The sequence below is a fragment of the Aulostomus chinensis genome, chromosome 8 (assembly GCF_037954235.1).
Source record: "Aulostomus chinensis isolate RoL2024-O1b breed Wild chromosome 8, RoL_Achi_v1.0, whole genome shotgun sequence".
In the NCBI taxonomy this organism is placed as follows: Eukaryota; Metazoa; Chordata; class Actinopteri; order Syngnathiformes; family Aulostomidae; genus Aulostomus; species Aulostomus chinensis.
This window is the reverse complement of record NC_141327.1, coordinates 5105727-5132241: the sequence shown is the minus strand read 5'-3', so window position 1 is coordinate 5132241 and position 26515 is coordinate 5105727. Positions and strand designations below refer to the sequence as shown.

Genomic DNA, 26515 nt, shown 5'->3' with positions numbered 1-26515 from the left:
AATTTACGTCTCTTAAGGAGCACCTTGTACTGGCTAGGATCTGCATTGCCTCTCATATTTCCAAACCTTTATTTGCTTGAAAAGCCAGTTGCTTCACGTGGGGTTAAGAAAGGCTACTTTTCATTTACCTTCGAGTGACCCTAAAAGTAGGATGGTGTAGACCTGTTCTTGGACAAAAAAGAGAAGACTATGATACATTTAACTTTGTTAAATAATAAAACCAATTTCGAGTTCTCTTGCTGAGGAGATTTGAACAATTTATACACCATCTTTATCATGTTGCGTGTTGATTATCAGTCCATAAATGCATCACAAAGCAATCCTGTGGTGATAGCACTCTGGACACGGTCTGTGGGTAGCAGTAGATAAACATTTCGTTTCACTGGTTTTATTTATTGGCTAAAAAGGACAGAACGTAACGTCTGTCAGAGGCAGCTGATGGCAGCTGCGATTAAAAACAGAAGAGGTCCTCCATCCAGCAGGCGGCGCTACCAGCAAGTCAACTCCGCTGAAACGTTGGGGTTGTGTTGTGTGGCTCAGGTTGTTCAGTCTCGGTTGTAACTTAGTGTTTCTAACCCTTGCCACAGCCCAGTTTTTTATATATCTATATATTTGAGACTCCAAGTAGTTCGTTGAAAAAAATGCTAGGCTAAAGATATATTTTCTTCAGCAGTATGACAGAAGGGCTCGTTTTGACCAGCAAACACTTACCAAGCTAAGCTATTGTGAAACAGGACTCAAGGATTTGATGTCTTTGAGGCTTACCAAAGCGATATTTTGTTGTGTCGTAACGTGTATTTAAAGTTGTGTAACGTATTCATGAACTAGCATTCTTGAATAGACCCGTAAGCTAATATATGTGTGACTGAACATAGATTAGTGTGCCAAAACAGCTTAGTTAGGTGGAGGGTGTCCTGGAGGCATCCTGGTGCTAGACATTGCAAGGTAAGGAACTATTCTACTGTGGTTCAAATGACATTCTGCAGAGTTTGTGCAAATGAATTCACAATCCTGTACCAACACTGTTTCTACTTCTTCTGTAGAATGTAAGTTGCAGAGTTCAAACAAGACAGACCGTCTGAAAAATGAATCCACTTGACTGGAAAAATACTCTTCAAAGACTGGCAAGAAACCAAGACCCAAATTACCAGAGTGGTCTTTATAACAGCAAGGATGGGAATGTGGAGAGGAAGTCTCTCTGCCCTTCTTCCAGTAACCTGAACACTAAGGAAACAGAGGATGAGGATCCGGATGGAGAACCTCTGTTAATAGATGAGGGGGACCCAGAGCTGACGAGGAAAAGGAAAGAACTTAAAGAGATAGAGGATCGAATATTATGTAAGAAAGCTGCAATTGCTTTGAAGAAAATTGAACTCATAGAGACGACAGCAGACTGTAATGAACAGCTGGCAACACGCAAAAGTGCAGCTCTTCGAGACAGGGTGAAGATGATTTTGCTGCAGCGACATTCTTTCAGCTGTCTGTCAAACGTAAGTAGTTGAATGATTCTCACCCAGCTGTTTGATATCCTGAGATTTTGTTGAGAATGTAAATAAAAAAAGTTATGTCCTACTATCTGTAGATGATACAAGCACTGTGCAGAGATTTCCACTTATGTATTGCATTGTTTCCTCTTTCCACTGAAACCTCTCTGCTCCAGTCACCCAGAGGGAGAGTGAGCTCGAATGTGAACAGAGATCTTGTGCTACTGGAAGACCACCCCCTGAAACTCAGAGTGAAAGCTGTGATGAGGCAGCAATGTAGACAGCCCTGTGGAACTAAAAGCAAGGTTTGTAATCTATATGTACCATGACTTATTACAAAACTGGGACCGGAGCTGTCCAGAAGCACACAGCCATATCTCCATTTCCACCTGCTTAGTATGTATGGGGATTTGAAAATGCGTAGGAATTTACACTTCAGTCAGTGCATTTATTTAATTTAAAAAAAGATTTCATCACACATCCATCAGTCTCCTCTCAAAATTCCCAATTCCTCACAAATTCGTCACAGAAATTATTTACTTCACTTTCACTCAATTGTCAACAGATGTTACTCCTACAAAACAGTACACGTACAGTGCAGATACATAGATTGTTCGGTTAATCCAAATGTTAAACTGAAGGAAAATTCTTTCTTTAGGCATAAATAAGAACTATGGGGAAGCTTTATAATAGTTTTAGTGTGTGGATCAATAACTGGCCTGCAGAAATGAATCCTGAGTTCTGGAATCAGTGTTGAGAGAGAGAGAAAAACACAGATTGATGGACTAGTCTGTGTTTTATCAGCGTTTTAAGAGCTCGTATCTATATGTGACTTTGCCAGGTCCCTGATGTCACACCGCTTCTTCCCAGTGTTCCATCACCAGTCCAGAGCCAGAGCACTGTCAACAAAGGTTTTCAGCGTTTCCTCAGCTTGCTCAATAAAGGAGTTGACATTGACATGCTCAGTCGGATTGTCAATGACAATGGTGGGGACCTTCCATCAGGAGAGAAGCCCCTCGATAGTCAGCTGCCTGCTTTTGAGAGCAGGTCAGATCAGCCCTTTAGCAGCAAAACCCAGCAACTGGACAGCCGAACCCTGCAGCCAGAGAACAGTGGCGTGAAGAGGACTGAACCTCAAACGCCTCACCAATCCCTCAGTGAGAAACACTCCCTGCCAGGTGATGACGAGGAGGAGGATAATGACAAAGGAATCTACTGTTTGGGCTCCAGTCATCAATCTAAGTCTCCCCTGGCAGTGAAGAAGAGAAATAATGAAGAACAAGAAAAACCGAAGATTGAAGTGCAGCATGAACAGCTCCACAACATCCTGAAAAGTCTGGGCTTGAGCCTTGAGATGGATGAGGTGAGCAAACTGGCAGATCGGACTCAGGAGAGGCTGTATGGGAAGAAGGCTGAAACCAGAATGAAGGCAGACAGCAGAGATGAGCAGAAGGCTCGTCAGACAGGCTCTCGTAGACATGACAGTACCTCCCCCCCCTCCTCCTCCTCTTCTTCCTCCTCCTCTTCCTCTTCCCACTCTTCCTCGTCCTCACATTCAACCTCCAGAAACTGTAGTTCCAGCCACTTTCGCAGACAGCACTCCCACTGGAGAAGCTCCAGGAAGTCCCGAGAACGAAGGACATCATGTGAACGCAGAGACATTAGCAAAGATTTACTGAAGTGCCAAGATGGCAGCCAGTATGACAGACAAGCACATCGACCCGTGGTCAGCCAAAGAGATGGAAGAGACTCAACAGAAACCTTTTCTCATCAACAACCCTATCCACAGTATGACCCTGTTTCTTCCCCTGCCTCATCAGGTTCGAGTTTGCCTCAGTATTCTGCCTCCCACAATGGCACCTACAGCCTCAGTGCCACAGACTGCTACTGGACATATGCTGAGGGTGCCTATCCTCCTTCTGAGGGTGCCTATCCTCCTTCTGAGGGTGCCTATCCTCCTCCTTTTTTTTCCAGCAATTGCCTGTATCCACAGCACACCTATCATCACTTTGCCGACCCTTCCATGGCCTCTAAAAGGGTTGGCCCAGTCAGGCCTGTGTTTGAAGGGTTTGAAGACTTTAACTTGCTTGTGAATCCAGACCTTTCCAAGAGTGAAGGCCAGTTTGGCTCATTATCTGGTCCACGTTGCCTGCAGGTCATCACCACCAAGCAGTCAAATGCGAGTTGTATAAAGATACTTACAAATTCTAGCAAGAGGAAAAGGAGGAGAAATTCGGTGACTTTGCGTAAGAAAAGGCTTGTTCGCAGGCAAAATTGCAAGAAATTAATGAAACAGCAGAAATACCAATTGAGAGCCGCTGTGCAGGCGGGTCAACTGGGTATTGAAGAGACCTCCAAAGCTGAGGAGGAAAAGCGGCCCCAGACAGAGGAGGAAGTAAAGGCAAACCTGAAAAAAACGGTAGGTGAAGTGTTTTTTTTTTTTAGTTTGCTAATCAGTCTCATTGGAGCGCTCACAGGTGGCCATAGGTAGACCTGCTACATGTTCTCTGATTGACTATGCCTGTATGTATTTTTAGACACCGTTAACTCCTGCTGCTGTTTACCTGGGAAATGGTTGGCTCTTTAACTTTCCTAGAGTATTTGGAGATCTAAAATGGGATATTTTTGCTTTAACACGACTGCAGATGTATGCTATACTTATATATATAATGCTATACTTAGCATGTTTTGGGTCGCCATCTTCTTATACCATGATGAAAATTTATATTGTTATATAAATTTGTGTATATGTGTGTATACATATGTATGTATGTATGTATGTATGTATGTACATATATGCGTTTATGTATACACACATACACACGCACACACACTATCATTTTTGATGATATTTAATACTGAGAAGGAGAAAAATAGGGTTGAATTTAACCACTTTCTGCATCATCTCCTGATTTCAAGTTTGCATTGAGCCAAGCTGTGTCTGCACCTCTGTCTGTAAATGCGAGCGATACTTAGGTACATAACATCCATACAACTTTGTTTTGATCTCTGAACGTTGACTTGCTAAGATGTCAAGTATTCCCTGGTGGGGCTTTTCAGACGGCTTAGGGTGCAGATCCTCTCTCGGTGTCTCATTAGCTGCTGTTGGGTTGTGCTCTTGTGACATTCACACGTCGGATAAGCCAGTGAGTGCATGTGATTCCTGACTGTCATGCATTCAGAGAATGTAGCAGCTCAGGCTACCACCAGAACTCAATAGACCAGCAGGAGGTCACGTGATGGTAGAGGACTGACCTGGGAGTGAACTGGTGCTACTGACTTCAAATTTTGAATATTAATTTTCACATTGATGTTTCTTTTTCAACAATTTTTGAGTATCCGTTGAGAGCCCTAGTCTGCACTGATATTGTTGTATGTTCTCAAAGTTTCTGTCATTTCACTTTGGCTGTGCAGCAGACGTCATTGCAGTCACTCGTCGGGTGCTACATTACCAATGATTTGATTGGCTGTTTGTCCCGGAGAGGGAGCAGGCTCTGGGTTTGCTCATGTAGGTTTTGGTGGTAATTACTTCAAAGAAACACAACAAAATGTGGGATTTGAATTTAATACTATATAACGGGTGGGGAACCATGTGCCATGGAGGGCCGTGTGTATGCAGGTTTTCCTTCCAACCAAACACTTCAACAGGTGATTCCACTGATTAACACACCTTCAGCCACAGAAGAGTGTTAATCAGTGGAATCACCTGTTAAAGTGTTTGGTGGGAAGGAAAACCTGCATACACACGGCCCTCCATGGCACATGGTTGCCCACCCCTGCTATATAATGTTCTTTAGGGGCAGCATGGCTCAGAGGTAGAGTGGCTGTCCAGCAACCGCGGGTTCGCCGGTTCGATCCTCATTTCCTCTGGTGACCATGTCGAAGTATCCTTAAGCAAGATACTGAGCCCTCCATTGCTCCTGATGGCCCTGCGACAAACTGTTGACCTGTCCAGGGTGAACCCCACCTCTCGCCCAATGTCAGCTGGGATAGACTCCAGCCCTTAACTGATAAGCTGTATAGAAAATGGATAGATGGATAATGTTCTTATTGCTGCTATAGGGGAACCTATTACTGAGGTTTACCAGCCAAACCTAGTTCATATACAATGTGATATGATAAGATGCCTGATTTTGTCAGCCAATAAATTTATTTTTTTTCTCCAATGTAAGTAACTGTACATACCAGCAGGTGGCAGTAGTCTGCAGCCATGATTCAAACAGAGAATCATGGAGAACAGTGCAACAAAGCACATTATCAAATTCCTCTCGTGTTGTTTCATGGGACAGCTGCTTCAAATCAAGAATATATGGGATTAGAATGTTGTAGGTGGAGTTAAGTCCCCAGATGAAGAGAGGCCAGGTCCACTTCATGTTCTAATTCGCTAAAACTGACCAGCCAATCAGAGGGACTTTTCTCAGTGGTGGCTCCCCCCGCTCATCCAGTGTGTTCAGTCAGACATTGACCAAAAGTGTCGGTCCAGTGGGTCAGAGCTGTCAGAAGAACAGTCTGAGCCTGTCAGTAGCATAAACAAACCCCTCTAGTGAACAGGCCTGTGAAGGATCCCCAGAGGGAAAAAATTAGAGCCCAGAGGGTTTTGTCTAAATTTGGACTGGTTGTTATCCTTTTTGCTCAAATCAATTATTTACACCCAAATTTGACTGGAAAATAATAGCCTAGGTGTAAAAATTCTTGAACTTTGTAGTTGGAGATGATTTTTTTTTTTCTATAAAGAGCATGTGTCTTTTTCATTTGGTATTTGTGTTGTTATTGCTGCACTACTAACAATGAAATGTTAATACTGTGATTTAAATGTAAATTATTTCATGTAATGTTATTTCCTTCTTGTAAAACGTGTCTGGAGGTTGTCACGACGTTAGAATCATCAATCTTTCCAATCAATACTTTCTAATGCTAACTTTTAGCTGGAAGCCTTTAACCAGATGGTGAAGAAAAAGCCCCCCAGCCAGCCAAATCCCCGCCCCGATGCACAGGCTGAAGTAAGTAAGTGACAGGACATCAAGGATGGAGATCTGGAAACTTGAGAAATGTTCCTGTTTGGGACCATATCTGTTTAAGCACTCCAGTCATATAAATGTCAGCAGCTTTGTTGTTTGTTTCACAGGAATTTTGTATTTACAAGGGGAAAAAACATGAATTTTTGTTCTAAATTCTGATCTTCAGGGAAAACATTGGATGTTTTTTTCACCATTTATGACATCTTGACTGAATTTTGTTTTCTACCAACACGTAACAATAAATGGTTAAGAGCAGTATACAGATGTACTTAGTTGAATTGCAATAATTGAAATGCATGGAATTTTCAGGACGATTTAAGTGTAACCTTCAATCAACTGTCATTTGGTCACGTGGGTATTTACTTGTTCTTCTTCTTCTCTCTGCACAGACCTTTGATGTGTGAAGAACCTGGTGTGCCTCAACAGATCATGTTGACCTGATGTTCTACTTTATTATTGACACACTTTGGTTTCATTTCTGGATTGTTTCCTGATTATCCTTAGACCCTTAATAAGTAAACGGTATCTTCTACAAAAGTATATTTTTGTAAAGGCAGTTTTTTTTTTTTTTTTTAAAGCTTCTTCCAGGTCTACATTTCTCTGACTGTTGCTACAGCACTTTCCCGTTTGTATTCAGCCTCTACACCCGGTGTAAAATTGACTAAGAAAATAAATGCAGGCTCCGCCTTACTTTTGATGAAGTATATTTTATCCACTAATTATTGTTCCTGTCTTGATTTTTTTTTTAAGTTATTATTATAAATTTATTTACTATTTCCACAGTAATTTAGCTCCAGGTTAGCTGAAAACCAGCCTGTACTGGAGAATGACTGCTTGAATACCAGTGACGAATATTTTTCATCCTTCCAGTTTTGTTGGGGCATAAATGAGCATTTCAGAAGCACCACGGAGCTGCAATGGTCGAAGTCGGCAACCTTCTCTTTTGGTCAGGGAAATATATCAAGTGTCCTTCGTTTTTGAAACAATCCCAGCACCCATTTGTTTTCAGGATTATGTCAGGTTGTCTCTATGCAGTGAGAGGATTGAGACCCTTTAATTCAGTAATTGGACTGGCAAATGTTTATGTGTTTCAGATGCATGTATTCATGCAGTCGAGTGTCCCAAGGGTGATAAGATAGTTACCGCAGGACATTTCCTTTGTGTTGTAAAGAGGAGTTTTACGTCTTTAACCAGCGCATTTCAAAACAAAACATTTAGAACTTACAGAAGAAGAAATGCATCATCTCAGTGTCTTTTTCAACTGCTGTATCTGAAAGTCTAACTTTGGTGTAATTTCCTGTTTGGGCTGCTGAAATGTTGCTGTAACTTCCTGTTTGTGTTGTGTAGTAATCATGCTTAGCGTTGTCAGAGTCACGGTATTATTTTGGCGTGGAATTTTTAAAAATCGACTCTTATTGGATTTTAACACTTAACATCTGGCCCATTCGTATGTGTGTATTTAGGCAGTTTATTACACTCACAACACTATTTTGCAGACATCCTCCCATTTTAAGGAAGACACAAACATGTAGTTGTTTTTTTTTTGCATTTGTTTATTTACATGGCACTAAAAAAAAAAAATTCAGCTGAGCCAAGAAAATGCTGGAGTAAAGATAGAGCCCACCCCCGCGTAATCAGTTAATTGATCACTAAGGTGTGCCTGATATGTCAGTCTAGAGGTGCGCTTGTTTTGTGTGATGTCATAGCTGACACCAGTAATATTGGTGATAATACATCCTTACATCAAAATAAATTAACTCAAACTAGTAATGGTGAAATATGGATATTTTGGTGGGGTCAAATTGGCCAAAAATGTTACTTTTTATTGGGAGTTTTTGGGATAAAAAGTCTTTAGGGATCCAGGTGTGCAGTGATTTTGTACAGAGTGTATTCGACATATTGAAGGAACCCAGGTGAAATTCCAAAAACAGATTTTTAAAAATCCCTACTAAAATGTGTGAAGTGTTCTTTAGCACAGCATAAATTATGATTAAAAATGTCTCCGTGGTGCTAGCGATGATATATTGGCGCACCTCTACTGGTCAGTGTGGCTCCCAGCACTGTGGGCGGTTCCATCTAAAAAAATAATGTCCAAATTTAACTTCTTCAAACAAAATCCAGACAAGAACCTTTTAAATAAGTTACTCAAGTGGTCACCCAACAGTTTTTTCCCAAGGCCGTGCCTCAGAGCACCATCACTGTAGCTGAAGCATAAATAGGATGGAGTTACAGTCTAAAGTTCATCTTTCTCTTCTCCTTGACAGTAGCACGCAGCTCTCTGGCTGTTCATGTAGGGTCGGCAGCCCAGCGTCCACACCGTGTTGAACAGGGTGTCGGCCACCGTTTCACACGCTGAAAAGAGGACATGACGTCAGACAGGAGTCAGTACATAAATCAACGGGGTGTACAGGAACCCAAAGTCCTGGGCCAGTGAAATGCTAGGATCCAAACACTGAGGCGAGAGTTGTAAATCCATCAGTTCATAGATCTCGGATTTCTTTTTAAATATTTTTTTCATGTAAGATGTAATGATATTACACAAACTTTGTTTTGAAGTATTTTGCATTCACCTTAAATTTATTTTGCAGTTTTGATAATTTCCTTTTATATCTGGTGTTTTGTTTTGTTTTTAATTTTTTTATTGTATTTATTTATTTATTTTCAATTTTAAAAATGTAAATCTGAAGGTGAAGATAAACTGGAAAATGGGAAGGGGCCCATTAAATGAGGGCATGACTAAGTCAACCTTAACAGGATACCAACCTTCAACCTTTGACACAAAGCCGAGGCTTTTCTTGAGGTCCGAACAGATGCTGTGGAGGCACCAGCGGAACTTGGAGTCACAGCGGTACTTGTTAGAACCGCAGGTGTCGTAACACATGTCCAGCTGATTGCAACACTTGGTCATGGCAGGGATGCCCATGTCCATCTGGAACACAACAACACGAGGAGTCAGGACTTTGCTTCACACTGCAACTGCCATTATTTTGCCAAATGTTGGCAGAGTTTCTACAAAAGTAACTAAAAAGCGGAGGAACAACGGAGGTTCGTCTGATGTAGGAGAGTGGGGTTTTCTTTCATAACTTTTAGGCATGAAATTGTTGAATTACGTGAATATTTTCAGAGTAAGCGATTTGTGTGGATGAGACTATAGGAGCCAGTGTCCAGCAAACACGTGACTGGCATATCTTTGGAGTTACTATCAATGAAAGCGTGGTATTTTTACCCGTGCTGCTGGGTGATTACAGTTCCAGACGTCTGCGCATGTTGCTTTAATTTGAATTTAGCAGGCTGAGAGACCTTTCAGTGACGGCAGGTAAAGTTCAGAAAAGAGAGTCTGAAAAGCAAACTAGAAAATAATCCGAAGTTGAATGAAGTGGTAATTAATCAGTTGTATATATTTAGGTTACAGTGGTAATGACATAAGCACTGTCAGTGTATTCAGTACAATTTTGAGTGGTGTTATACAGTGTAGTGACCAAGATGTCTGTAAAAGCTTGGATTTTATCAGGCAGTCACATTTATCACTCGACTTTTGGTTATCACACAGCTAAAGTCTGGTCCAGCGTGCTGAGCGAGAGGGTCAGAAGGACCCAGCCTGGTATGAGATCAGCAAGGACGACATATTTTGGTTGACCAGTCTGGAAGTTAGCATCCTTCAACCAAAGGCCAGTGGGATTTTGACACTGAATTTGGATTATTGGCAAAAAAAAATAAACTCTGCCCAACAAAACTTTTGTGAGAATTACATTTTTGAGGAAGATAATCTGAAACCGGAACACAGCTTTTATTATTTTTAAAGTATAAATGCAATTGTTAGAGGTAAAAAGCTGACATTATCCCTATGAACCAACGGTGACCTCTACGTGGCCACTGTCATTTTATAAAGAGATCATTGCCCGTATGTATTATTTCATAGAACAAAATGTTAAGATATGTTTGTTAATTGAGCACCACCGACTATTGCAGGCATTAAAAAGTATTTCAGACATTGCATCAACTTTTAAGACAAAGGAACCAGATTTACATGACTTCCCAAAACTTACTTCTGAGTTTTAGGATTCTATGTTTTGGAGGCTGGCTGCTCCTAAAAAAAAAATTTTTTAGTAAATTGAGTGACTGAAATTTGCAGTAAAATGAGGTGGATTTTTTTATTATATATTATGTTTCCATGATTTAGAAAGTTGCCAATCGAGTCTTTTCATGGCACACATTTTGACTCGACCAAACATTAGCAATTAATTAAAAAATGTGCCGATTTGGTTCACGTAAAGATGAATGGTCTCATTGTATTAAGCTTGACGTTGGAGCTGAGCAGAGATTCTTGTGTGCACCAGGCTTTTTTTTTTTTAAGATATTGAGGTTAAGGAAACATCCCCAATGATGTCCCTTACTAATGATGTTTGCAGTTTACAGGAACGTCCTTTCAGCATTTGACATCATTATCAATCACAAGTTCTAGTGAGAAAACCGAAGCCTACCCCCTCTGGAACAGGAAGACCAAAAAAGTAGGCGCCGCATCCATCAGGTTCAGGCATCTGGTACCCAGGACGAGGGATGGGATCTTTTCCTGAGGAGCAAAGCAACATGTCACATGCTGATTATGTTTCACAACAACTCACTGTGGAGGTGCTGGACTTTGATAATCATGGGAGTTACAACTAGATCCCTGATTGCACATAGACAAACAAAGGTTGCCGTTTTTAAGTTTATCTACTGCTATTTGAGGGCTCAGTCACCACATGAAACGTCCCCTCCCAGGTCGAGGTCAAAGACCACATCCAGGCTCCCTCCCGCATGATAACAGCGATGATAAGTACGCTAATTTACAATGTTAGCATCAGTAAATCAACAAGTGCTTTTATGGATGAGCACATGTTTAAATCATTTTAAGCCGTTGCATTTAAGAGATTCCTAATGTTATCAATGCGGCCTGTCTTTATTATCTTGTCACTGCTCTGCTGTATAATGTCAGCTAATGTGGAGAGTCCTTGTGCAAAAATATAATTTTAACCCTTTTGATTGGAGGTGCTGTTTGATAGTGGACACGTGGACAGTACTCAGTGTCTGTTAACAGAACTTTTCTTAACTTTTTCTCTTGCAGGCAACTTTCATTCTTCACTGGGTCAACTTGAACACAGGACTTCTAAACTAGAAAAAAAAGAAACATTTGAAACCTTTGAGGGTCAACTTCTTTTATCCATTTTAAGAGAAAATTGTAATCCATCTCTTCAGTAAGAGGCTGCACGGTGGTGCAATGGTCAGCACTGCCACCTCACTGCAAGAAGGTTCCGGGTTTGAGTCCCGGCTTGGGCACAGGATCTTTCTGTGTCTCCATGTTCTCCCTGTTCCTGTGTGGGTTCTCTCTGGTACTCCAGCTTCCTCCCACAGTCCAAAGACATGTGAATGGAGACTAGGCTGATTGATACTCTAAATTGACAGTCGGTATGAATGGTTGTCTGTCTCTCTATGTTGGCCCTACGATGGACTGGTGCACTCCGCCTCTCACCTGTAGCCGCTGGGATAGGCTCCAGCCCCCCCCCCCCCCCCCCGGCAATCCTTAATAGGAATAAGCGGAAGAAAATGGATGGATCTCTTGAGTTAAAGGTACTGTTGGTGAGTATGCAAACAAACTAGTGCTGATTTGTTGCCATCTTGTAATACCACATAGCACCTCAAGAAGCGATAGTGAGTCATGGTAGAGGGAAGCTGGAATAATAAAAGCTCAGACACACTCTAATGACAAGCAGCTCCCTCTGCTCTAAGCCCAGCCCAGTCACAGCTGCTTGTGTCCTCCATCCAAGTCTGTCAGTCACTATCCAAACCTTGTAGGTGAATGTTGGAGTGTAAAATGATTTGTTAAGTGAGAGCTTCACCATCTTCTGATGCCAAAGACCATTTGCTAGTTTCTAAAATGGGGATATACAACCTCACTTTCTGCTCATGTGTTGCCTTTTATTTAAATGGAGGAAATATGGATCTAAAAAAAATGAGGCACTACCATATTTGCAATGTCACAAATAGTACCTTGAAGATGAAATTCTGCAAACTTTTAAACACATCTGCTTCATAAAATTTATGGGTTTGAACCAACTTACCATATCGACAGCGGAACTGGCATACTCCATCACGTCCCCCCATAAACTCCAACATTGAGTCAAAGTAACCACTGACTGCCTCGAAGCTGCCTCTCAGAGAGTTCAGCCCCCAATCCTGGTCCTCTTCTGCTCCTTGTGCGCCATTGGCAGCCGGCTCTGGAGGTGGTGGTGGTTGTGTACCAGCTGCTGGGTCCTCAGTTTCTTGACACACAACATTGTGGATGAAGAGAAGCAGAAGGGGAGCAAAAAGGGTCCAGCGGGTCATTTTGCTGCTCAGACAGTTCAACGAGAACAGACTTAGGGTTCGGACACTGAGGAAAAACACAAACACACTCACAGAGGTAGCTCTGACACTGCCTATCATGACCTGAACTTTGAGCCAGACACTGGGACGGCCTCATATGTGGAGGAACAAAGTCCAGCCTCTATCTTGTCATTAGAGTGTGTCTGAGCTTTTATTATTCCAACTGATTAATGAGAAGCACCATTCTTGTTCACCATTCAGTCATGGGGATTAGATTAGATGTAATCCCATTATTTTCATACTGAATCACAACACAACACGCAAATTTAGAGAGCATCTCATTGTGCCCTGCTACCTGGCCTCTGAAAATCACTCCAGGAGAATCTACCTCAGAGTGTGTGAGTGTGTGTGTGTGTTTAGCCATGCCTATCAGTAAAATTCTTAAGGAAAAGCAAGGTAATAGTAGCCATGTGTATTCTGAAAACAAAAATCTGAAAAGGATCTTGTTACTTTACACGGACTTTAACATTTCCTCCATCTGTCCCATAACACAGGGGTGCCTCACTGAATTTCGGCGAATATATAGGCTTTCCAGTATTCTTGGACTGACGTTGGAAATTATTGTGTTCAGAGGATATTTAATTTACTCAGTTTTATTATCAAATCAACAGATTCTGAAACATTTATTTGAATTCTGTAAACTTGTGGTCCGAAATGGGTCGTGATAATCAGAGGGTGAGTTACTTTCTCTAGACCAATGTCGCAGGCTAAATTAAAAGCATTTTATACTAAAGGCTTACCTTTAAAAAAAAAATGTACTCAGGTCTTCCAAAGACAACCAAATGTACCTAAAACAACAACAATCCACCACCAGTAGTTGACGCTACGACTAATAAATTGCTCCCCCTCCGTATGTGTTGGTACAGTCCAGGGATGTGACGTATATATCAAACACGGAAGTAGAGGAAACCAAAACGTGAGCTCATATACGAAGAGTTCTGCTGTCACTTCAGGGCCATATAAAACTTTGATATTAAAGTATATTAACGTGAAAAGGCGAGACCAACGTTTGTTTATCTACGTTTATATGCAGAAGGTTATCGCACATCGGTCGGCACAGGGCTGGCGATAAATGAAGTTTGTTAATTTTCTGTTTAAGTCATTGCTATGTGAGGATTAACACAAGGCGTTTATTGGTGATAAATGGCTTTTGCTAACCTGTTCACCGGACTTTCTGCTCTCGACCGGGTTGAAAACCCCTCTCGACTCAGGTAGAGAACATTGAGCCACTGGCGTGTAAGAGTGACGAGTACCATCTCTGAACACTGTGTTCGTCTGTCTCTAATGTTGCTTTTTCATAGTAAAGAGCCTGACGATGGCAGACGAGGCAGGGGCAGAAAGAGAGGCGCACTGGGTGGACAGAGTGGCCCCCACAACAAGGTAAGCTTCAACCAAAATATTCCTCCATGTTTGACGCCATTAGCTGAAAATCCCAGGATGGCTATTTTCTGCATTTATTTCACTAAGTCAGGAACAATAATTATGTGTTTGCAGTTATTTCATTTAAACTGCAGTATGATATTAACTTATTGATATTGTTCCACAACCCATAAGTCCATATATTTGATTTTTAAAAAAATCTGAACACTTCCCAAGTTTACATGCAAAGCTGCATTGTATGTCCAAGTTATTTAAACTATAGACAAAACGTTTTTTTCCTTTGGCAAACTAGTAACACCCAAATATTATGTTAACACGCTTTAAATAATTTCATATGAGACCTGTGCCATGTGTATGGGTATCCTCATGATCCAGACTAGTGGAGGTGCAGGTCTATACATGCTTCTACTCAGCACATCCACTCTGGGAACGAGCTAGCATCCATCCATCCATCCATTTTCTTCCTCTTATTTCTGTTGAGGGTCGCGGGGGGGGGGGGTAAGAGTGGAGCCTATCCCAGCGGCTTTTGGGCGAGAGGCGGGGTTCACCCTGGACAGGTCGCCAGTCCATCACAGGCCCAACACATAGAGACAGACAACCATTCACACTCACATTCATACCTACGGTCAATTTAGAGCAGAGTGGGCAACCATGTGCCATGGAGGGCCGTGTGTATGCAGGTTTTCCTTCCAACCAAACACTTTAACAGGTGATTCCACTGATTAACACACCTTCAGCCACAGAAGAGTGTTAATCAGTGAAATCACCTGTTAAAGTGTGTGGTTGGAAGGAAAACGTGGATACACACGGCCCTCCATGGCACATGGTTGCCCACCCTTGATTTAGAGTATCAATCAGCCTCGTCCCCAATTGCATGTCTTGGGACTGTGGGAGGAAGCTGGAGTACCCGGAGAGAACCCACACAGGAACAGGGAGAACATGAAGACGCCACACATAAAGATCCCGTGCCCGAGCCGGGACTCAAACCCAGAATCTTCTTGCTGTGAGGCAACAGTGCTGACCACTGCACCACTGTGCCGCTACGATAAGCTAACATTTAATTGCTAATTGGTCCTCTAAAACTCAGCTGGTCGCTCAACTGCCTCATATCTGACATCAGATTGATTTTTAATGACACCAAATTATAACAGAATCACACTCTCATGTGGAAACACTTTGTGAGAGTCAAGCAGACCCTAACTGGATGACGCTTCCATCTACAGTAGCTGGAAGCGCTGCACCCACGAGTCAGCCTGGAGTCTGACAGCTCAGGGTTCCAGTGGGGTAATAATGGACTCTTGATGGCACCGATGTTCTACTTTGGATGTTAAAGGGAGCCGATGCAGAGATGCCAAAGGCATGACAATGTCATCCAGGCAGACTCAGTTCCAGTTAGTGCTGCACAATTAATTAAATCACAATATTGTGCTATTTTGTAACTACAAAAATACCCTCACAAAAAAAACAACAACACGTTGTTATCTCATTTAAGATTAAGTTTCATGCTCAGTACACTTGGTTTGGGAAGATGATGACAAGAAACATCTGAGTTCAGAAAGTAGATTCGTCACACACAAGGAGGCTGAATAAGTTCCTCTGTAATGATCTTTATTAAATGCTTAGAAACAAGTCAGACGCTGACTTGATATTGACAAGCTCTTCCAAAGGTAAGCTCGGTGAAGCGTGTTGTTGAGGTTTGGACGACTTGTAAGGTTTTAATGTAGATGAATTACAGTGGAATGGATTTACATTCTGAACACAAGTATTGCTATTTTGAATAGCGCTGCACAAATGTCGCACAAATTAATTGATTTTGTAATGTATGTTTTTAATTGCTATTTATTTAAATTAATAAAAAAAAAAATTTGAAAGCTATACTGGCATATTTCAAACCGAAAATGCTTTTCATGAAATGGTGGCTTACTGAGAAATTTTTTTCCCTCCTGCATATTTAGCTTGAAGCTAATGGCCTCCATGCAAAATGCATTATGAGCGGCAGAGGCTGTGGAGCCATCAGCGACTTTCAGAGTCATTCTCAACTGATTTCATGCGATGATTTGATTCATTTATAGAACGTCCCACCGGTGCGTATTGATAATGAATTGGTCAACCTCTAGATATCAGTGTTGTGAATAATCCAAACACAATGAAAACTGTTACCTTCATTAAAGAAGAATGGACGCGGCAGATGTTTAAAGGTCATTTGATACGTTTTGGAATGCACATTGATTTTAATGAATCCTTTTCTTCTTCTTTTTTTCCAACAGAAGCCACGTTACCAGCAGGACAGCCGTATATCTTTCAAATATGATGACTCAAAGGCCAAAAACTACCACATGCAGAACACGGGGAGAGAGCAACATGAGGAGCAGAGCCACCATTGTAAAGCTTCCCACAACACCACGGCTCACAATGGCCAGAACTCCAGAGTTAAACAGAATAGGAAAAAGGTAAAGAAGCAGAAGAAAAATCAGCGTCAGCATCAGCAGAGGGACCGAGGTGGTCCTCCTAGTCAAGGGGGAGGCCACCAAATGAGGATCACCTCAAGGAGACCGAGAGGAAATAAAAATACACATGGTAACAACAGGGAGGTAAGTGAAACACTTGTCTGTGTCTGTAGACGGTTCCTCTTCGAGTGCCTTCGACACACTTTTCATTTTGAAATTTTTGATCATTTCTCCTGTTTTAAAGATCACGGCCTAAAATTTGGCAATCATGTTTTGGGACAATCTTGGAATTTCAACTTCAGCTCTTTAAAAATTTCTATGATACGTAGTGTACACCACATGGCCCCACTGTATCTGGTTAGGCCTCTTCAACAAGTGTGCGTGAGACTGTGTGTGTAACTATTGCATTCGCTGATAACAATCTTTGTAGCTTTGGAAAACCTTTTTTTTTTTGTGTGTAAAACTGACTTTGGTTTACACTGCAATTTTATTTATTTATTTTTTTTGCGTTTTCATAAAAATGGTGTAATTTTGACCAAGGAATCTTGGATTGAAAGGGTACAATTCTGCAAATTAACAAGTATTTGATATTTAGGATCAGGACTGATGTTAGTTAACAAAACTTGTTGAAACTGGAAAATTATATTAAACTGAAATTTTTTTTTGCTTTATTTTGAAAAGTGTGTTTGTTGTGGCGACAGTAGGAGGGGCCCTTAGTGAAAGCGACATCATCCATTACATTTAAACAATTTTTCACACAAATATTTTGATAACTGCACCTACTAAAAGTAATCAAAAAAATTCCGCAAATGAAGATGGAACTCTTCTGTAAAAATGTATCTGTCATTGTTAAACTCATCTTTCCTCTCAGGATGTGCGAGTCCCCAGGTTTATGACGCAGGAATTTAAGGACCAGAATGCTTTGTTGGTGGATGGACAGTTAGTTTGCCGTCATTTCGTTATGGGAAGGTGCATCAAGGCAGGTTTATTCCATCTCACCTAAATGAATTCAACTGACTTCTGTGACAATATTTCTTACGAATTTTAGTGAATGTTATAACTCCTTCTTTTTTCCCCTTCACGCAGGGCGACAGCTGCCAGCTGCAGCACATTCAGGGTTACAACAATTTAATCAAAGAAATGTGCAAATTTTATGTCCAAGGATTTTGCACAAAAGGAGAGAGCTGCGTGTACATGCACAATATCCTTTGTTGTTAGTTTTATGTGTGTCTTAATGTGATAGAGCCACCGCAGAGGTGAGTATCGCTGGAACACTCGTGAGAAACCAAGGCCAGTCTCACACCGAGGCCAGTCTCACACCGAGGCCAGTCTCACACCAAGGCCAGTCTCAAACTGACTTGGCACCCCCTAGAAAAGTATGAACCAGAGTCAACTTTTGGAGAACAGCAGCCTGATGTCACATTGCGGTGGCCAGTCCCTGCCTCTGGAGATCAGACCAGAAGACACCATCAGGGGGAAGCACTTGATTAAAGTTTGCCATCTAGCTTTGTATCATGCCGCTGTTCCCCGAGCCGAATCACTGCCTGGTATCCCTTGGTAACCCCTGGTAAACCATCCCGAGCTGTACAACCCTGTCCTGATAGGACACAAACATGTAAATCAGCATGGAATCTCATGACTTTGTGTCGCAACCGCTCGATTGTTGTTTAATGGCAGTTGGCAAATTGCTTTTAGGTGCATAATATTGCCACCTTCTGGATGTTGTGGGGTTCCACACTGCCACACAACCACTGCAGAACCTGATTTCATATCAAACCGTCTAAGGACTGACAGATTCTTCATTTTGATGTCTTTTGGTTGGCAGTTATGGGAACGTTTCCCATCCATTACCATTCATTAAGCTAAGCTGACTAGCAGTCTCAGCTCAGCTAATGCCCTCAGAGAGAAGGGTATCCATCTGTCAGGCTCTGAAGAGGATGGACAAAGAGTTCATTTCCCAAAAAGTTGGTACGTTGTGAAAACTAACCACACCTGCAGGCAAAAAAGCAAAGGTGCAATTTAGCTGTGATTCTGGCCCAAATTCATGCAGAGAGTAACAAATGTTTTGTCACCATGTATGTTTGCCTGTCAGCATGATGACACCCTTCTAGTTATATCCTTTACTCATCTGCACATTCCTTCCCCTGCAAGTTTTTCCATAGAAGAGGAAACTGTTCTAACGGTGACCATTGCAGGTTTTCCCACGATCCACTTAATGACGTCACGGAGAAATTACTGGATGACGTACGTAGAAATCCCAGTTTGTCTTCAAAACCTTTTTTTTTATTGCTTATTGTCACAAATGATTACAAGTTTGTTTGTTTTTTTAATGGCAGGCAATAAAATTGGACGTTGAGCGTGCAAAGAAAGCTGAGGAAACATCTCAAGTACAGCCAGCCAACACAGAGGAATCCGAAGTCCCACCGGAAGACAAGACCCCTGATGTGCTCAAACAGCCTGTCTGGTAGGCACATGCCTCTAAAGCTGCCCCTGTGAGCCTGGAAATATGTCAGGATGTGCAGCTGTAACCAGCATTCTGCTATTTCAATGTTTCAGGCTGAACTTTTACAACTGTGCAGAATCAAATGCAACAAAGGAAACTTCCGAAGAGGTCGTTGATGCTTTGGAGGAAGCTGTACCGACACGTGAACCAGCTGCCCAATCACACAACTCCCCTTCAAACCATAACCTTGACGGACCGGTTTGTTATTCAGTGGAGGCATTGCTCGGACCTCAACTGTCCAAACCGTTTTCAAGTTTCCCTCGTTACGCTGCAAATGTGGACAGCTCTGCAACCAGCCACACACCTACTCGCCCCGCTACTGTGTTTTATACTCCAGCGACTGAGGTTGAAGAGAGCTCTTATCCTCCAAGTTTAGCAAAGGATACGTCCGTCTGTTCTGTGAATGAGAAAGCGAACCCAGTTCGGGAAGAAACATTCAAGAACCTGTCGTCTAGCCAAGAGCGTGCCGGCCTGACTTCAGCGACCTCTGGACATCAGGGTGGAGAATGTGTGGATATGCTGGTGAAACCTGTGGAAGGAGCTTCTGCAGAGGTCAAGGTGTTGGATTCTGTCACCACAGGGGCAGAGACATCTACAGGACCCACAAATCCCAAGTGTTCTCATCAGGTTCCTGCAGATGTTACGTGCTCCATAGACTGTGGAAGTGAGAGTGCCAAACCCAGCAGAAGAGTGTTGCAAAGCCTTTTTTCAAGGCCTCTCAGTCAGATGAGTACTTCCAAACCTTCTACTCATGTCTCTGTTCTGTCATCCGAGTCACAAGCCTCGAAAAACTCTCTCCATCCAAGTTTCATAGTGTGCAAGGATGGCACTGCTGTAACCTCAACAAAAAACAGCCACTCTGCAAACAACGGTAGTCATCAGTCTACAAGAAGACCATTTGCTGCCGTCGGCCAGCATCCCATAATGCAAAAATCTGGCCAGCATCCCATAATGCAAAAATCTGGCCAGCATCCCATAATGCAAAAATCTGGTCAGCATCCCATAATGCAAAAATCTGGCCAGCATCCCATAATGCAAAAATCTGGCCTCAAATCTGTGGCACAGCAGCTGAGTGACATTACAGTTGAGTGTAAAAGTGGAAGTGGAAGTGAAGAAAACTGGATAAGACCACTTAATAGCCTTCCAGCAACCCCCATCAGTGGTGTTCTGAGTTCAACAACAGGTTCTTCTGAAACAACCTCAGCATGTCCTCAACAACCTGCAGGTTTCCGAAGCAAAGCTGCAGTTGAGCCAAACCAGGTCTGTGCCAGGTCAGTCCGCAGCCTGTTCGCCACTCCCCTGACTGACCTCGCTGCTCCTCTGCCAGGAGTGCAGCCTCAGCTGTGTCATTCAAGGACTTCCCACTGTCCTCAGGAGTCTAATCAGTCAGTCAGTGATGCATCACACTCATCACCCTCCACACAAAGAACTTCTCCTCCCCGTCTTGTCAAAACTGATGACAATGATGCCCGTCATGCAGCAAGATCCCCAACTTTCATGTCTATTGCTAAAATGCCAAATGATAAAAATTCAATTAATCAAAGTATAAAGCAGGAGGTGAGCCCTGCACACTCTTTCAGTGAGACATCCGTGACACCGCATCAGTCCACAACCCGTCAGCAGCCTTCCCTCAACTCAGACCACAATGGTAAGAACATCAACCTCTGTGTCTAAACATCATTCTGAGTCAGGAGAAGTGCTACAGCCTATTTTTGTCGTCTTTTTAATTGTGCAGTTTCGTCATTAGCTGCCCCTTCAAAATCAGTCCTGAAAACCCTCTTCCAGTCCCTGGACCCCTTTCTACAGGACAACATATAGACCAGTCCTCCCTCAGGTAGGTTGTTTAGGTTGTTACGAAGCATCTAAGTGCAAAATCCGGTTTGTGGACAGAGGAATTTCTGTCCCTAAATCACAGATGTGCTTTAGGTGCAACGTGAGCCAGTGTCACCTGCCTTTCTCTTTAAAAAGCAGCTGCACCGTGTATCGCTGTTTTAAGGCACATTCGGCTAAAATAACTTGCTTGTCTCTCCAAAGAAAGATTTCAGAAGTTACATTGGCAGCTACACTTATTAGTTGTGCTGCTTCAGTGTTGGAGACGTTTATGATGACTTGAAGCAGTCAAAAATCCTGAGAGTAAATCATTATGGAAACAATCAACCAGTCAGTTCAGCGTTACACAGTTATGCCTACTTATGTACAGCGGCTGGTTTTCTCTTCTGAATGACATCATCTGATAATGTCACTTGTTTAATCTGAAACTGCCTGACGTGCTTCATCAGCGGAACTTGCGTGACAAATGCACTTACTGTTTTCTGTTTGACGAGTGTTTTCACCTCAAGATGAAGCTTTATCTTCCATTTAGCAATGCTGCTATCATGTTGCTGAGTTGTCCAGCTGATATTAGTTGAACCCAGGCTCAACTCTCACCACGCGTGAAAGTCCTGATGGGCTGGCTGGTTGCCGGTTTGGTTGTTGTCTCGTGATCAGTGTGTTTCTATCAAGGACATGCAGAGTACATGTTTTTGTAGTGTCAGGTACTTTTATGAGATTGGGAGCTGACAATCATCCCTACATTTTGTACTTGTTTATTTTGTTACCAAACACCCTGAAAACAGTTTTGGATGGAGGCCACATGGACCTGAAAGCATGTAGACCAGGGGTATCCAATTAAAATTCTTATGGGTCTAGTTTTAAAAAGAATTCTTCAAGCTTGTGTCTGGAGGCCTATCAGAATTTTTTTTTTTTTATGACCGTTGATTTCACTGATAGGCCTACGCCTGCATGCGAGCCAGCAGTCAAGGTGTGATTCAGTGGCATATTTAGCCCATGGAAGTAGACTTAAGCTCGTTGTATCAGTGTCTGTTTGGTCATCAATGAACTTTCAGATCAAATGAAGTAGCCTACACTTCAATATTTCAACAGTATTTATAGTCTGATTTTTCCATATTAACCTTAAACATATTGTCCAGCAGGGGGCCACACAGGTCTTAAAGTGCATTCAATAATATCTCAACAATTAGCACTCGTGTCTACATTAACATTAAACATGTGACAAGACCGTTTTCTGTTTCAAGTATTATATCAAGCAAGTATTTTGCTGTTCAGCTGCACATAACAATAAAAAATAAAAACCTGAGAGCTTGATGGAAGACCTATGGTCCTTCAAAATAAAATACTGAACTACTTTTGACAAGTGCCACCGTCTGGAAGCGTGTCAGGCACACAGGCTGAGTGCTGCGTGGAGGCAGAATAAACATATACGAGTCCGTCCACTCGTCTTTAAATCTTAAGTTCTCTCTGTCTACCTTTCTCCTCTTTGAGCACGCCATCATCCTTCTGTTGAACCACAAACTGAATGAATTTTCTTTCCTTCCCCCTCTCAATTAAAATGGCTTCTTCCCCCTGTCAATCGCAGTGTTATGTCTGCAGCGTGAGCGCGCACCAGTCCCACAGAGCTGGTGCTGCATAGTGCAGGCGGCAGCTCACGTTACTGGTTTTATAATACTGAAACAAAAACATAGCCTACCATGAATGTACAGTTGATTTAATGTGTTAAATGTTTTTAGAAACATAAGCTGGTAAAATCGCCTGGTCACAACTTTTTATTCATTGTTATTATTATTATTGTTGTTATTATGTACAATTTGTCTGGGTCCGGAGGTGACGTCTGTTGGGTCCGGAGCCAGACCGCGATCCGCCTATTGGCGACCGCTTATGTCGACCCTCTACACTTTACACAGTGATGGCAACAGTGCCATTGTCAAAAGATTACCGATTCAAGCATAAACTGTTGCTGTGGTTGGTGTTTGGTCCCATGATGATCCTTTCTCTCATTTCCGTGTTTTGTCTTGTATCTTGCTCATCATGCTCTCGACCCCCTCCAACAGCCCTCTGATGAAAGTACACCCCCCCCCCTGGATAGAGATCAAGATTGCAGACGTGGAGACGTGGCAGGTCACATCTGACTGAATGTCTGCTGGAAAACTCCAGGGCTCTCAATCTGCCATTCACACCATTGCAGCCTGCCTGAAGCAGACCTCAGTAGAATGAACATTGGGGACGGACCACCCAGGGACTCATGGTTCTTCTTTTAAAGTGCTCTTAAAATCTTGAATTTAACACAGCATGTATTCATCTACTTTTTGAGTCAGTTATTGTTTTATTTATTTGCAGTAAAGCTTGTATAATTCAACGTACAATACATCTTATGCATTTGGCTCAATCCTCTGTAACATTCCCCTCCCGACTCCCTCGGTGATACCAGAAGCCTGCCCTCTGTTAGCAGTACTTTAGTAAAGAACTGTGTCCTTAATTGTTGAAGCATAATTACCCTTTGAAACGTAGGAATACCTCAGAGCTTCTTTTTTGAATAATATCTTCAATTTACAATGAAAATTAAGTCCATTTAAAACTAGGCACGGGCCAGGCTCTGTCATTTCTGTTTTTGAAAAACATGAGAGATTGTTGAGAGCGTCACACAACCCACACAAAATGACTCTTTCCCCTTATTGGATCGGAATTTAGCCTGTTTGGTCCCATAACGTCTATGTGGAAGTGCTGCTCGGCTGACTTCTAAATGCACATTCACGTTAGCGAGTGGAAAAACTCTCCCAATGTGCCATACGCTCATAAAAGCTTAAATGTTTATTCCTGTGTGTGTGTACAATATATACATAAGCACACACATATACAGTATATATATATATATATTAGTTGAAAAATGCTGTGAGGTGACATTGTCTTTGTGAGACAGACAGCGAGTGGGTCCTACTGAGCATGTGCAGACGAACAAGTTACTCAGTGTGTTTGCGATTGTAGGAATTGACTATGTTACACAAACCAGTCATGACCTCAGCCTCACATGAAGAGGATACCTGGCAAACCAGGCCCATTTTCTCGTGACTTCTGAGTGTGCAGACATGAGCATAGATTCTAATCTATGATTGCAGTGTAGTAACTTGACATTCGGGTCATCAGATTGAGTGATAAGTTAACACGACTGTTGTTACGTCACGCGTTAGATGCAGCCAACAGTTCCTCTCAGGCTCCATGTGCCTCAGAACATTTCAGTCTGTTGGGTGATCACTTTAATCCAGCGCTATCTCTGTATCAGCTGATGGGTGACTGTCGTCCACTTTCTCCAGGAGGGATTTTTCCTCTGCCAGTTGGTCGCTCTTCGACTGGCTGCCTGTCCCGTTGCTCTGAGCAGGGCCAGTCTCAGGGGGGGCGCTGGCCTGAAGAGCAGCCTGTCCCTCCAGTTCTTGATAATACTCCACTGTTTTCCTCTTGAAGCACCCCAACTTTGGATGGAAGAAGAAACATGCATCATTTGTGTTTCAGACTCAGTTATTAACACTGAATCGGCAATTGGGAGGATGAAGAAACTCACCTTGTACATGATGACGGTTATGATGACCAGAAGCAACAATCCTGCTACTGCACCAGTTGCTATGATCTGCTGTTGATTAGGTAGAATTATGAATTCGACCGGAACCTCAATCTGGTGGAAGAGAAAATACTTGGACTTGAGCTTCTTTTATCGGGAGCTAGAAACTGTCATCAGTGGAGTTGTACACAAGCATACCCATTTGATTATGGGATCACCGTCTTTCCCCAAGCCAGGACCGTCCCTCTCCTGTTTGAAACCGTAATTATTTCGTGGTGAATAAAGATAATAAAATGTGGTTATCACTGGAAAGATGAAATGGCAGACTTTTGCTCAGTTCAAGCGTACCTCTTTTTTATGGGAATACAGCACATATCGTTGTCTGTCGTAATCAACAGCCATAAAACTTTTGAATTTAACCTCCTCTTTGTGTCCCGTGTATCGTTTCAGAAAAGCAAGATTCTGAAAAGCAGGACTCATGTTTAGATTCAACAGTGTAGTGTGTTTTCATACTTACAGCGTGTGATATTCATACTTACAGAGGCACGTTGTTCCAGGTCCCGGAAATGAACATCTCCTGACAACGTAAACTCCGTGGCTGATCCTTTTTCCAGGATAAAACTGTCACACACTATGATTTTGCAGTATTTTTCTTGAGTGCAGTCCTGTAACACAGCAAGAGGACTTGTAATTCCACTAAATATTGTTGTCAGAAAGGCCTAACGTCTCATACCTGCCACATTCTACTTGCGTCTGAATTCACATCAGTAACGGCCGTGCATTGAGTTTTGTTCTGAAAAATGAAAAAGAAAATGAAACGTTTCAAGGATTTGTGATGATTTATAATCAAATATTAGAAAGTTACAGCAGTCAAATGTTACCTGCTCAACAGAAACTGTATAATTGTTCATTTCAAAGGTGTGTTCCAGTTTAGTTGGGAAGATCAGGTACACATTGACAGAATAAGCCTTAACCCCAGGATTGTCCACCTGAGAACAGCGAGAGAGGGGTCAGGGTCATAACACACGACTGAAACAGCGTAACTGTAGTAAAATGACCTTCCCCAGTAATACGGAGGGTGACTGATTACGAATAAAACTCCAATATTATTACTGCGCTTACTCCAAAACAAATAAAATTTTGGGTTTTTTTTGATTACTTGCTTGTAGTTTTTTTGTTTTGTATTAGTTACGGCACCGTGACACATCACATGACTCAACCAGTCAGCCAGAGCAAAAATTCACCTTTAACAGATGGAAATTTGCCCACGACTTCAATCTTACCTTAAAGTAACACAATTACTAAAGTAAACCCTCACTTTTGTAGGTAGTAATAATTAAGGCAGTGATATTAATTATAAAGGACCAAACACTGTCAGTAAAAAAAAACTTAAAGCCTTTCAGTGTTGGACAAAGGATGCCACGTCTCCACCAGGACAGGATCCTGACTTTGTGCTGCCGTCGTTTGTAGCTGCTGACACATGACGGTTGCTATTGTGGTGGTTCAGATCAGCGATCCTCAACAGGTGGCCCCCGGGCTGCGTCCAGCCCACCGGCCGCCTATTTGTGGCCGCCAAACTGTTATTCCTCCACCACGTGTTTTTGTTGGGTCAGTACGTCAAGGCGCCCCCACCCCCCTGGACATGACATACTGGCGGGGCCTTGTCTCCGTGCCAAGGAGACACAGACAGCCTGTCACTGGGTCACCCAGAGTTCACAGCTGCAAGCGCAGTTTTTCAACTTTCACTTTAATTTTTGAGATGCTTGATTCACCATAGGACAGAAATACATTGACTTAATAATACTTTAATACATTTTTCCCTTCTTTGTGTTTATATAAGTGTTCTTCACCCCCTCCTGACATATTAGTTTAAGATTCATGACAGGGGTCATGTT

General features: G+C 42.3%; 4 protein-coding genes across 8 annotated transcripts in view; 2 read left to right on the top strand and 2 right to left on the bottom strand.

Annotated features, from left to right (window-relative positions):
* Nucleotides 1–331: 331 nt before the first annotated feature.
* LOC147256886 (uncharacterized) lies at nucleotides 332–10248 on the top strand. Of its 3 annotated transcripts, XR_015117530.1 has the most exons (7): nucleotides 332–945; nucleotides 1044–1490; nucleotides 1661–1789; nucleotides 2326–3903; nucleotides 6410–6484; nucleotides 6892–9547; nucleotides 10053–10239. XR_015117530.1 is itself a non-coding variant. In XM_086210538.1 (6 exons), exons 2-6 carry the CDS (start codon nucleotides 1086–1088, stop codon nucleotides 6897–6899), a joined length of 2199 nt encoding a protein of 732 aa, XP_086066664.1. In that variant the 5' UTR covers nucleotides 332–945; nucleotides 1044–1085; the 3' UTR covers nucleotides 6900–10248. The 3 variants fall into 3 exon arrangements, 2 of the variants coding, with proteins under 2 accessions (XP_086066664.1, XP_086066663.1); XM_086210538.1 differs by having other exon boundaries at nucleotides 6410–6488; nucleotides 6892–10248; XM_086210537.1 differs by having other exon boundaries at nucleotides 6892–10244.
* pla2g12b (phospholipase A2, group XIIB) lies at nucleotides 8035–13031 on the bottom strand. Its single transcript, XM_086210541.1, has 4 exons — nucleotides 12601–13031; nucleotides 10984–11072; nucleotides 9266–9431; nucleotides 8035–8854 (listed from the first exon to the last, which is right to left on the bottom strand). The coding sequence occupies exons 1-4, from the start codon at nucleotides 12962–12964 to the stop codon at nucleotides 8736–8738; spliced, it is 738 nt and encodes a 245-aa protein (XP_086066667.1). The 5' UTR covers nucleotides 12965–13031; the 3' UTR covers nucleotides 8035–8735.
* Nucleotides 13032–13784: 753 nt separating this feature from the next.
* On the top strand, nucleotides 13785–23437 carry LOC147256884 (uncharacterized). Its single transcript, XM_086210535.1, has 10 exons — nucleotides 13785–14115; nucleotides 14206–14284; nucleotides 16552–16875; nucleotides 17603–17710; nucleotides 17818–17934; nucleotides 18868–18975; nucleotides 19068–19195; nucleotides 19288–20882; nucleotides 20970–21068; nucleotides 23122–23437. The coding sequence occupies exons 1-9, from the start codon at nucleotides 14048–14050 to the stop codon at nucleotides 21050–21052; spliced, it is 2610 nt and encodes an 869-aa protein (XP_086066661.1). The 5' UTR covers nucleotides 13785–14047; the 3' UTR covers nucleotides 21053–21068; nucleotides 23122–23437.
* The window catches only part of LOC147256883 (integrin alpha-L), a 20416-nt gene continuing 17258 nt past the window's right edge, over nucleotides 23358–26515 (bottom strand). For 2 of the 3 annotated variants that reach the window (XM_086210532.1, XM_086210534.1), the window contains 6 exons: nucleotides 25502–25609; nucleotides 25354–25413; nucleotides 25160–25285; nucleotides 24969–25082; nucleotides 24819–24869; nucleotides 23358–24734 (listed from right to left, as the gene is read on the bottom strand). In XM_086210532.1, coding sequence (XP_086066658.1) covers nucleotides 24333–24734; nucleotides 24819–24869; nucleotides 24969–25082; nucleotides 25160–25285; nucleotides 25354–25413; nucleotides 25502–25609 — 861 coding nt within the window. In that variant the 3' untranslated portion in view covers nucleotides 23358–24332. The remainder of the gene's footprint in view (nucleotides 24735–24818; nucleotides 24870–24968; nucleotides 25083–25159; nucleotides 25286–25353; nucleotides 25414–25501; nucleotides 25610–26515) is intronic. The other variant, XM_086210533.1, reaches the window with a different exon arrangement.